At 27.4% G+C, this 13,865-nt stretch overlaps 1 protein-coding gene across 1 annotated transcript; it reads right to left on the bottom strand.

The window, feature by feature from the left end:
• Positions 1–7,287: 7,287 nt before the first annotated feature.
• Positions 7,288–7,917, bottom strand: OCT59_010579 (uncharacterized protein; the record flags this gene model as incomplete). The annotated part of the gene is made up of 1 exon (XM_025332325.2): positions 7,288–7,917. One exon carries the CDS (start codon positions 7,915–7,917, stop codon positions 7,288–7,290), a length of 630 nt encoding a protein of 209 aa, XP_025173581.1.
• Positions 7,918–13,865: the final 5,948 nt, after the last annotated feature.

Raw genomic sequence — 13,865 nt, 5'->3', positions numbered from 1 at the left:
ACAAAATTTAATACTATATACACCATGAAATTCTATCTGTTGAAATGCAAATTGATATTAATATTATTTATTATTTTGAGAAGTCAATTTTTGTTATAGACCCCACTTTGAAAATTGACGAAACCACACAATCGCAAATACGTCGTCATTCTGCATTGATTGAATTTATGGATACTCATTGCCATGCGCGCGCCTATAGTTTTCAGGTTTTGTGATGACTATAGTGAAATTCATTTAAAATATTTTAAGCAGAATTGCCAAAGATATTATTATCCCCCCTAATATACTCCATTGACATTAAGATAAAAAAGTGCAATAATCCTACTTGTCCATATTGTAAACCAATTCGTCTTCCTTCACAAGAATTTCATGATTTGAGTTTTCTTCCAGATCCGATCCCTTCGCAAGGTATCTATTAATTATTATTTTGTATGTTTAATATCAATTGTTATTTCATAAGTTTAATGTAATTCAACATATAAACTCCCTTTTAAAAAATAGAGAATACTGACCATTACGCGGCTTTTCAAAGTGTCTATGGAACTGAACTACCGAAGAATATAGACCAACATATATGCAATCACAGGCGAACGCAGAACCTATTCCAAAATCTATTCTAGTTGTAGGGAAAATCCGTGGTTATATTGATTGTGAAGATTGTAAAAAGCGTCGCTGTGTGTATAGTGACAAATTCTTGAATAGTGACGAACAACAAGATTTTCAACAAGTACTAGAGTCATATTCATACTCCTGCGGTGCACCAATTTTTCCTGATGATCACTACTTGAAAGAAGTAGTGTTTGTACGAACACGTATCAATTGTGACTCACCAATTGAAGTATTGTATTATTCAAGCCGTAAATCAGGAAATTATCCAATTTGTTACTATTGTGGAGAAAGTGAAGGTTTGGTGGCACCTCCGGAATCTTTGAAACAGCGTTTCAAACAAATTTATCCACTATGTGAGATGTGTATAGAGAATAGAAAAGGTTTTCATACTAAAGGAGAGATTAAGACTAACGGACGTGCCTCAAAGCGCCGTAAAACATAGATTATATTGACAAATAGTGTAATTAGTTTTAACATACAATTATACAAATAAATAATTTTAAAATACTTTAATTATTTTTATTTATTTTTCGTTTAATACATTTTTAAATTACATCATACATCTAATAAAATTGCAGTATAATTATCACGTGAAATTATTATAGTTGTATTATTTTTAGTATCCCCCCCCTCTCACCGTTCTACTTATGTTATGTTAAACGAAGAATCAGCTTGGAACGGCCTTATCAGTACTTCGATCACTGACGCGCATTTTTTGATGATGTGCGTGTATTGGCATTTACGCCACACCCTATTAAACAATCAATTGCAGCATTAGAATCCCAATCCTGCACTCTTGCTGATTGTTTCCTTGGACTTGCAAAACTTGGAGCGGCAATTAAAAAATTACCGATCAAGAATCGTTGTACTTTTCGTCAGCAGTGTATTTCAATTTTTTAATCGAATTTGCTGATCTGGCATATTTATCATACTTTTTTTTACATCCCGTAAGTTTGTTTTACATCCCGTAAGTTTGAATACAATAGATTTTCTAAAAAGTAAATTAGTAACTATTAAAATAATTTATATAAATCAATTAAAAAAATATTGTAATTTCTCAATTGTGACGATTAGAAAAATTTTAATTTTTATTTTTTTAACAAATAATTATAAATTTGTAATAACATATGGGTTTAAAATTTGTGTGCACCCCATGGATATATTATATATAAAAGTCAAAAATGACATTCTAAACCCTTCATGGCTCATTAAGTAAAGTTGTAGAATGGGCAAAAATACGCATAGTAAATAAAATTTAAGGCTCTATAATATGTACGTAAGAGTTGCGGCATGAATATTTAAAAAAATCGGGATTTTACTAAAGTCACATGATAATTGATGATCGACAAATTTACTATATAAAAATTACCAAAAATGGAGGGGTGCGCACATGCGCGGGTGCGCACAAATTTTATTTCCATAATATATTATATAATAATAAAAATAATAATTAATAACATTAATATTAAATATGAATTATCGCACTTCGTTAATTAAATATACTTGCCGATCATTTTGTTATTTTTAAAAAATCAAAAGCTAAAGTCAATGGGATTATCGTGATTGTGCTTTGCATTAACCAATTCTAGCATTCTGATTGGACATATTTGACCACTACGTGACAAAATCTTCTGTTATCATTGGTTAATAATTGTGATATTAATCGTTGCAAAGCACAATAACTTATAATAATTAAAAAAAAAAATTAATTATATTTTTTAATATTGGAATAATAAATAATATTAAACCCTAATGTGAATTATTTGTGAATTGTTTTTTATTAAATTAAATAGGTATTTACTGGGCGTAAGGAACTTTAGAGATTTGTTATTGATAGCAGATGAAATTTTTATGAAAATGGGGAAAAAAATGGGAACGTAAAGAATTAATGTACCAGATAAAGAAATACCGTAAAAGAGAAAAGCCCCCGACATTAAAGTAAGTGAAACTGAAACTCCAGATGAACGGTGATCTTCCATTGAGGATAGCTTTCTGAAGATGAGGATTACCTAGTTCAGTGAAACTTTTTTCTGTTACGCCTCATGCAGCTGGCAAAAAGAATTACCACATTACAGCGTGGAAAGATCTGCTGAAGAAATTCATCAAATTTTTGTTGACGCTCATTTGAATCCCGACCAAGACCTTCTTGAATTAGAAGATGATTTGCCTAACTATTACATTAATGAGAAGGAAATAGTAATTGGTGATGAGGAAGAATTAGATTTAAATTATTTAAATTTAGATACATTTATTATTAATAATTTAGAAGATATAATTGAAGATAGTATAGATAGTATAGAGAGTGAAAATGATGAAATAGAAGAATCTATGGATGAAAAATGAAAATGATATTGAATGGGACCCAGCTGCTGAAGCTGATGAAATAGTTGATACTATGTAAATTGTAAAAGTTGCGATTTATTAATAAATTTTGTGTTGTTTGTACTATCGTAAAATGTATCACAAAAAAATAAAAAGTGTTTTGCAAGTTTCGCCTATTTCGGATTTTGCTCTCAGTGTGAAACTAGTTCGGAAGTTTCATTCGCCCGAAACACTAACTTATAGCACGAAAATTTCTTTTATTAAGGTAAATTATATGTTTCGAAATGTCTCGATTAAATGATTTCGGAGTCACAATACTTGATCGTAGGGTTGGATCGATCCCAGCAAAGACCGGTCCTGTGTCTTGGGACCGATCTTCCCGATCTTCAGTCCGAGATTTGAAGACCGGACCGGTCCAAAAATTTTCTATCTAATATAAAAATGATAAATTATATATTATTAATAAAGTTTTCATTTTGAAATATCAAAATTTTCATATTTTGGTATTTTGTAATATCAATATCATTTGATTTCTCATTGATGCTTTAAAAATGTTAAAGTATGAGAAATAAAAAATTTTTCGTATATGCATCAGCATCAATTGATAATTTTACTTTTATTTTTTTATTTCAATTACAATTTTTTTTCATATTTCGATAGTTGTATAATTCTATCCAGTATTTTTACTCTTAAACTTTGAGATTTTAGTTTACAATGAAAACAAAGGTAATAAATATAATAAATTAATGTCAATTTTTTGTGCGACCTGCATTTCATTATCAACCCAAGAATACCGTTGATATAATAAGATAATTTAAAAACTTTAAGGACTGCCGGTCCGGTCCGGTCCTAGCTGAAAGGCCGGTCTTTTTGGGATTGGATCGGACTGGACCGGACTAATCCAACCTTACTCGATCGGCAATGGTGATAATATACCTTGTAACTAGAGTGTCAATTTTATAGGAATCTTACATCCTTCGCTCGCAAATACAGTATATCAATACATCAACAATACCATGTGACATCTTCATGTATATAATGGAGGTTCAAATTCTTTATTACTTAAGACATAAAATTATTAATTTTTATATTTTTTAAACCTATATGTGATATTAGTAGGTCAAAAGTTGCGTCATGTGCTTTTATCGCGTATCACGTGTTAAAATTTAATACTTTTAATTTAATTTGATTAATTAATTCAGATTTAAGATCTGTGAATCAATTGTAAAAATTCATCTATAATTTTAGTGATAAGTGTATAGATTATTAAGCTAATATCTGACATCACGTAATAAGAAATTGTTACCGTTAGATATATTTCTTGATGTGATGAATTCAATGAGCTAATTTTCATCTTTTTACAATCAATAGATAACAAATTATTCAAGTCTTCAAATTTATAAATTACATTTTTTCTGAATTCGATTATTCAGATCTTATAAAAATGGCCTTTATTGTTTAAAATTTTACCATACTTTTTAGTAAAAAAATAATATATTTTTAAATTTTTAAATCTATAATATTAGTTTGTGCGTTATATTTTACTTTATATTTGCGGATTTATAAATAACTACCGCATAAGTTACACTAAAATTAAATTTGAGAATTTGATGCGAATATAATTTAAGTTTAAACTAAATCCAAAGATTGTTACTTGTTAGGCTAAATTGATTTGATATATTTAATATGAAAAAATATTTTTCAAAGCTTCAAATTTATTTTTTTAGAATTGACTTTAAATATTTAAATTAAAAACCCCCTACGATATAACGAACTCGCTTCATACCGAAATTTTCATAACACGTGACATTTAACCAACCAAATACGTCAAATATCCCTTGTTATAACGAATTATATTTATTAGACATAAAATTTAATACAGAGGGTTCGTTATATTAAGAGCTGACTGTAGATTGCACAGTAAATCTGTCACGTAATTGGCCAACATCATGGCTCGTTACCAGCATTATAGGAATTTAGCTGGCACTAAGAAAATTTACCATGTGACATTTAATATGTGACAAATAGGATACTAACAAAATATAGTCACGTGGACTGGTTCTAAATAATGAATTCTGTGAAATAAAAATTTAATAAATAATGAATACTCCAGTCGTGTCTATATTTTAAAAATAAAAAAAAAATAATGAATCAATTCATTTATTACATTTATCATATTTGTAAAAAATTTATTTTTTATTTTAAATATTAAATATATAAAGTATTTATATATATACAGTATAATTATATTAAAGAAATCAAATTTAACAAATTTAGCAGAAATTTTTTATTTATATAATTCAACTAATTTTTTATTAGTATAAAAATTTTATTTAAATAAGTTAATTTATAAAATAATTATTATAATTTACAAATTAAAATATGGAATTATATTTTTTAAATTAAATTATAAAGTTGATCATATTATATTTGAAATGGATTTTCACAAAATGCAATTTATTTTTGTTATATAATCATTTATTATTTTTTTATTATATACTAATATAATGCTAATAAATATACTTGAATCTGCTAACCTTAGGGTGGTAAGCAGTTAAGCTGTTAAAGTACTAGCAGTTAATCAGCTACTTTAATTAAAATATACCTTGAAGGATAAATATCTTGTACTGCTAGTATTGGATACTAGCTTTTCAAAAATCAAGATGGATATTTCCAAAAGACTAGCTACATAATTGGCCTAATATAATACTAATATAGCTAATTTATAATTTTAATTTTAATATACTGTATATAATATATAAAATTTTATATAAATGATTTTAGTAAAAAAAAGTTTATTATAAGCTAAAATTAGTCTATTTTAAATTATTATATTAAATTCTAATTATATAAATAATTACTTATTATTAAAAATAATGCTTATCGTTATAACAAAAATTAGTATAATTGGTTATTATTAAGTTTATTTATAAAATTTTATTTTTATAAATTTTTATATAATAATATAAAATATATATAACTTTTTAATTGTAACAGATGTGAAATATAATGCAGATCATTTAATCTAATATATTTTATATATTTTTAAATTTAAATTTATTGATATCCAGATAATACCAGATTTAATAAAATATTACTTGTAAATATTATTTTATACAATATTATTAAATATTTTAATTTACGTTATTATAGAATGATTACTAAAAAGGCAACAACCGCAGTTTTATTTATTATATTTCATGAGAATTATACAATTTTAGAAATTAAACCTCATATATCAAAAAAAATTTTCTAATTGGTGCATCATTACATTTACAATTTTTAATATTGCATAAAACACATGTGAATTTTACGCTTATTACTTAATATAGATAGTATATTGCGTAAAATTTGTGTAAATTTACATCATATGTTTACATCATAAATTTATGTAAATATTACAAATTTGCATGTTTATTTCTATATAAGACTATAATACGTATGTTTACGTAGTTTGTATTATGTGGCGTAAATTTGCGTAATAAATTTGCATAAGTTTACATGAGTACAATAAAATTTTTTGATGTAAATCAAAGGGAAAAGTATGTAATATTTTGTTTGCAGGTATAAATTAATCTTATATTTTGCATGTGAAACTTTACTATAAAATCATTATTATTCAGTATATACTGATTGATTGGTTACAACTTTTTCTTTTTTTTTATTGTTGGCCAATATATGTTTAACTATCAACGTTTTATTTATGTATAAAATCTATATTCACCATATTTATATTAAATTTAATTATTGTTCATATTTGTAAATTGATTTCTTGGTCACTACTTTAAATTTAATAAATATTTCATCTAAATGATCTATGAAATTAGCATGATCAAAAAGTGGATCTGTGTTCGCGAATTAATAATTTTCTTTATATCAGCAATATTTTATTTTATTCTTTTAATTTAATTCGGAAAAAAATTTTTAGAATATATATTTTTTTTATAATAAAACTTTATTTTATTTTTATTTATTTATTATTTTTTTCTTTATATCAGCAATCATATTTTTAATTTTAATTCGGAAAAAATTTTTGAGAATATATTTTTTTTATAATAGAACTTTATTTATTTATTCTTACTAAAAAAATTCATATATACTATATACTTTGCTGTATAATGAAAATCCCAAAATCGTTATTGGTTCCCATTTTATAGATTATCATACCGTACGTTTGAACTTGTTAAAACGTGTAATAAACCCAAATAAAAAGTAAAAAGATACAGTATCAAATATAACCAAATTTATTACAAAGAAAATAAATTCCTAAGCAAACAAAAAAAAAAGAAAAGAAAAGTGAAGGTGTAAAAGAAAAATCGAAAATTGAAAAATAAACGTGATGTTATCAAAATATTATTACTGTTGGATATTTGGGTATTGAGGAAAATCGTATGAATGATCGACATAAGTATAAATTTCATTATCTTGTTGAGAATTATAATCATTGTGTTGCCAGCTATTGTCGAAATTGTTTTGGCTGTTAACCGTTGAATATCCTTGAGTCACCATAATATTATTTTCAATATTTTTATCGTGAGAAGAATCTAAACTTTTATCGTAATCTAGTCTCGTCTCTTCGTCAGGAATAGGATGTTGCGAGAGGTACAAAGGGAGAATCTGCTTTAAGCTTGTTTCGAGATTTAACTTTTGTCGTGAAGTTAATAATAAATATTTTTGTTTGAAGTCATTTAAATTGAAATCCCTTCCATAAATTTCCTTATTCAATATATTTAAAATTGAAGAATGTGATAATAATTTACATGTAACATGATAACTTTGAAAAAAAAATTCGTAATCATAATCATCATCGTTCCAGGAAATAGAATCTTGCAAAATCGTTTTACAAGTTACATGATAAAAATTATCATCATTTGGTGCTTGATAGAATAATCTAAGTTCATTCGATTGAAAAACTTGATGGTTTTGCATAGTTTGAATTGAAACCTTGTTTTCTGGATTAGAAGTAATAGTAGTATTCGTATTCATTTTTTCGTCCCCCCTTTTTTTTTTAAAAAAAAAAAAATTTCGATGGGAATAGGTCTTATATATTTTATGGTTTGCAGTAACGCTAATAAAATGTTGATCATTTATAAAAGTGAATGTCTTCACGTGAATACTCTAATTAAATTAGCAAATCAAAATTTGACAAGTTACGTATTTGTTGACATAGTCATCACAAGAAGTAATTCGTTAAATAATAATGTGATAACCTTCCTTTAACCTAAACGTGAAATTGTAAATATAGATCTTATTATGAATAACAGGATAGAAATTATTGCAAAGTGAACCCAAAATATGTAAACTTCGGAAGAGACTGTGATTCCAAAATAAAGGTAATTAGGTAAAGGGACGTCTAGATGAAAATTGGCCATACCATGAATCGTAATCTTAGGATAGATGTACTGTACCAACTGTATGTATAATCAACAGGTATAAAATAAAATTCATTTATTTTCTAGGCGCTTCAGTTATTGTAAAAAGTAAAAAAAAAAATTCTGAACTTGAATTATTAAAAAATTTTTTATTTGGACGTAATATACAAAAGGATAATTACTACATTAACCTATATCACATGAAAAATATGAATAGAAAATCAATGAACTGGCATAAAATTCATTTATATTGACGTTTAAAATACAAGTAATTTTAATTATAATTTAGGTAGTACGCCGTACGCGGGTTTGAGAAATGTTTGAAGTATTCACGACTGGATCATTAGGTTAAGGAATGATTTTTACCATATTATGTGAATTATATTTATTATATCAAAATCTAAATTTTTTCAGCTTAAAAAAAATCAAAAAAAAATAAAATTTACAATTTTTAATACGACATTATATAATCAAAAATATAATGAAAATATTAGTTTACGCATAAAGGTAAAATTTACTTTTGGTGAATTTCAAAGCGAAATTTTAAAAAATTTAATGTATTACATAGGTGAAATACACCGTTAAACCAAATTTTATATGGCCAATATGGGTATTACTAAAGTTCACCATACATTATGATACTTTTGGCCGGAATTAAAAAATTTAATAAAATACTGGGCGGAATTACATCATAAATTCACGTGACCATTGGTGATATTTAGTAATACCCAATAGTATACTAAGTAATTAACGTTTACATATATTGACTACGCGAATCTCGCAAAGAAAAATCATACATGCTGAATTAAACTTGGGTGCCGAAACTTTTCGGCTATATGCCGAAATCAAAACCCCTTTCAGCATATGCCGATTGCCGAAATTCCAAATCCCAAACCATTGCCGAAATCCCAAATTGTTGTCGAAATCCCAAATTATTGCCGAAAAATCCCAATTTATTTATTTATTTTTATTTTATTACTAGAAGAGTAGTATAACCAAAACTATTACAAATTAAAGTAAGACAGCATTTACATGATGGACAACTAAAATACGTGTATAGAAATTTGGAAATTCATCCCCTACGGGACCTCACCCTTCGAACTAAGATTTAGGGCGTCCCCCGAGAATGCCCCAGGGACCCCAAATCTACCCTCTAACCTCTCCCCATTTCTGGGGGATAATGCGTTGGTCTGCCGAATGCTACCATAATCTTTACATTACCACAAGGTCAGAGTCGACCGCAATGTGTTCACAGCTCCAGCCGAAAAATCCCTATCGTTGCTAAATTCCAAATCGTTGTTGGTCAAATTGTATCACATGATGTTACACAAATCCAAATAAAGGAAATTTTGTTCCCTATCAAAATTGAAAATGGTCACGCAATTTTCCAAAAAAAGGAATTTTTTGCAGATCATTTCAGTCCGACCGAAAATAATTTGGGATTTCGGCAACAATTTGGGATTTCGGCAATAATTTGGGATTTCGGCAATAGTTTGGGATTTGGGATTTGGGATTTCGGCAAAATGCCGAAACTATATTTCGGCATATGTCAAATCCAAATATATTTCGGCATATGTAGGTTTCGGCACCCAAGTATATGCTGAATTTTCATACTTCCTCGCTTTACACCTTATTCAAGCCTTAAATTCTGATATAATGAGCTCTGTATGGCACCAAGTAATTTTTATTAGCATAAGTTTCGTCAGTTCAACCCCAAATAGTAATAAGTTAAATCTCGTTAATTGTGAAAAAGTTTTTTATCCAGAAATTTCAATAATATTTAAAATGAATTATATATAATAAATACATAGGATATCTTTCAAAAAAACTTTAAAGAAGGCAAAATTTCATTCAGAAGAATGTTATGTCGATAAATAAAGCGAAGTCAGTAAGTGAATACGCAATAAAATGAAAGGTTACGTTACGTTTTAAACTTGTCATCTCATCGAAAATTTACAACTCCTTACTGCGCATTAATTTCAAATTTATTTGATCGTGATAATCGTTCTCCCGAATTTTTAAGGAAATTGCTCAAAACATTTCTTTGTCTATAATTAATTGCTATCCAATATACTAATATAGTTGTTTCATGCGATAAAAAATTATTATCACCTGGCTACTAATTGGTATTTAGGATTTTTTCCGCCAGTTATAAACTGGCGGACCAATTAGTATATCTAGGATGATAAAAAAGTTATTTACTGATCTAGTTTAGTATATAAATGGGCCATCATCCTTCGGATGATAACCCATTTATATACTACTAGATTAGTAAATAACTAATACTTATTCTTCGTCATCATGTGATTTAACGATGATTAATTTGTAGATCATCTTCATCCCAACATTTCAAATTTAGAAATTTTATTTGTTTATCAAGAATTTTATGTCGAATATGGAATTGATCATCTGCTTTTTCATATAAATATCTAATAGTTTCTTTTTTAATATAAAATATCGTTGAATTTATTTAGTAGTTTATTTAATCATTTCGCAATGCGATTAAATAAATTGTTGTATCTAGCACTGGAAAAAAAATCATCAGAATACGTTATGTTAAAATTGTGCGGTAAATTTAAATTTTTATTTTAATCTAGTCCTTTCATACTTTTCATTATGGAAAATAGCATGTTGAAATAATTTTAATCTAATTAAAATACAAAAGAAAAAAAAGAAAAAAAAACCTTTGTGTGGAATTTTTTTTTTATTCAAACCAAATCAAAACTTATAAAATCCTTGCATTACATATTCTACTTCTTGCTACTCCACATATTCAGATGGATACAACTTTATCGGCTTTATACGACGAAGTACTTGAATTGGTTTAACTATAAATAAGGAATAACGAGAATATTTCTTGGTATTTGGCTTCTCTATATTCCGTATTATGCTTTCTAAAACTCTTTGAATGCAAAATCAAAGTTGTTTTGAAAATGATCAATTTTTTTCCGTAAAAAAGAGATGTTCGGAAATTGCAATGATGATGTCCGATGTTTAGAAAACGTCCGTGAAAGTTTCCGGACACTTTGAGTCCGGATAATGTACCGAAACATAAAATATTCCGGTCATTTTGAAATGTCCGGATAATTTACCTAAATATGAATATTTCGAAATATCCGGATAATGTGCCGGAATATGAATATTTCAGACATTATCCATACATTATCAGGTCAGTAAGGACAAATTATAGGCAAATTCCACAATTATATTTTCAATTTAACACGTCACTAGATTATCTTAATCTGATTCGTGCACAAAATAAGGTGAAAAATTAAAAATGTGTAAACGAATGATATAATTGTATGTTAAAATATGAAAAAGGTAAACTTATGATCCGAATTGAGAGATATATGAAAGAAATATGCAGGAGATGTTTCATTATCATAAGCCAAAATTATACAAAATAGGTAAGTAAATAATATAAACTGAGCAATATATGAAAGAGACATGCAGGAGTTGTTTCATTACTGTATGCAAAATTATATAAAAGGGCAAATAAGCTATCCTTACTAAGCAATTTATGAAAGAGATATGTGTCGTTAATGCACGCCAAGAAAGATAAATGATTAATGATCCAAACTTAGTAATATATTAAAGAGACGCCCAGAAGTTCGTTATCGTACGCCAAATTATATGAAAGAGATAAAGAATGTATGTGCAAAAGTTAATATATCCAAAATAAGTAATATATTGAAAGAGATTTTCACGTCGGAATATATGAAAGAGATAATTCCAATATCAGAAATTAGTACGATCCCAAAACAAGTAATTTATGAATGAGATATGCAGGAGAAGCTTTGTCTATCATACGCCAAAATCATGAAAGAAATAGGTGCAGGAGAAAATTAATAGCGTCTATCTAAAATAAGTAATGAATGAACTCGGAGAAAATGTACCCGGGAAACCTCCTCTTTATCCCAAAAACTAAATCGCAACTGCGCCACATATCGTGCATGATGATCGGAAGTCGGAAATTGCAAATCAGTGATTGTGATAAATTTTATTGTTGATCTGTTGATTTAACTTTGATCAAATTGTAATTTCGGCCAGAATTAAGAATCCGATCGTATCCCCAAATTCGGATTTGGGAATTGTATGCAATTTGGGATATTTTATCTACTCCATAATCACTGTATAGTGTTAACGATTGATCCGGTTTTTATTTCACTTTTTGTGATTATAAATTGCTTTATTTATGTTGAAAATGTCAAAAATCACCGCACGGTGATCATCACCACACCAGCATTAGCAAATATTAGCGGGCGGAGTTTCATGACATTTTAATTCCGCCCAAAACTCTACCCTAATTCTGGTAAGGTAACAATCACCAGCGGTGATATTTAGCAAGTTTAGCAGGGCATCTTAAATTAAAAATTTCGATTTAGAAATTATATGTATTTATATGTTATACTCAATAAGTCATAGAAAATCTTAATCGCTTATCTTAAAATGGATTTTATCATTACTGTATGTATAATAGTAAACTTTGGCATTTCCGAAACTGATAATTTTTTCTTAAAAATTATTAAAATTTTCCATATTTTCCGTAAACCTCCACGGAATAATTTCCAAAGTTTGAAATTGCAAATTCTGCGAATATGATGCATTTACGAGGAAATATGAATAAAAAACATGTGTAAACTCTTTTTACAGAGTCTAGATTGCTTGGAACTTGACATCCTAACGTAAAGTTGACTCAATTACATGAAAGCAGTTGAATCCGGCATTATTTGAAATAACAAGGCTTATACATACAAAAATGATTTTTTTAAAATCCAACTTTTGTGTTTTAAATATATAAAATTGATGTGATCACCATTATCGTGTAACAAACACGCGTTCTTACGTAGGTAATTTTTAAGGGAAATGTATAAAGTAATTTGAATACAATGTAAAAAAACAGTTGTACAATCATTCATAATGTACAAAAGTCAATTAAACAGAACTTATAAATGTTTAGAAGCTAAATTAACATAGTTAGTGTCTTAAATGGTTACTGACAAATATTTATTTTGCCGAAACATGAAACAAATAAAGCATTCGACATGAATTTAATGATAAATTAATTAACAAATAGAAAATAAAATCTAATGAAACAAATAAATAATAAAACTAGGAATATTTTGTGTTGTATTATTTACTGTATATTGGTTTGAAAATTTGAATATTAATATGAAAGGTCGCATTAACGCATTCTTTCACCGACAATCATTTCATTTCATCGACAATTATCTCATCGACAAACGTTTCAGCGAAAGGCCAACAGGCGGTGTTGTCATTGAGACAGGACATGTCCATGGACAGGACAGTCCAGGGCATGTCCAAACCAGGGACATTGGGATTTGGGACATTAAAATCACGTGCCTTTAAATTTGTTATTTTTTTAACTACTGATTCAATTTTAATAAATAGCCCATTGAATTCGTCTTATCAAGACGAATCAAATAGTAGTAATTCCATATCTCTAACATTAATATTGGCAGAGATATGATAATTTATAATTAGTTATTTTACTACTCGTAATTTTTAGACGGGACATTGTTCCGGACATTAAAATTTTGG

This window comes from Rhizophagus irregularis, chromosome 19 (assembly GCF_026210795.1).
Source record: "Rhizophagus irregularis chromosome 19, complete sequence".
In the NCBI taxonomy this organism is placed as follows: domain Eukaryota; kingdom Fungi; phylum Glomeromycota; class Glomeromycetes; order Glomerales; family Glomeraceae; genus Rhizophagus; species Rhizophagus irregularis.
This window is presented reverse-complemented; position numbering and strand designations above follow the sequence as displayed.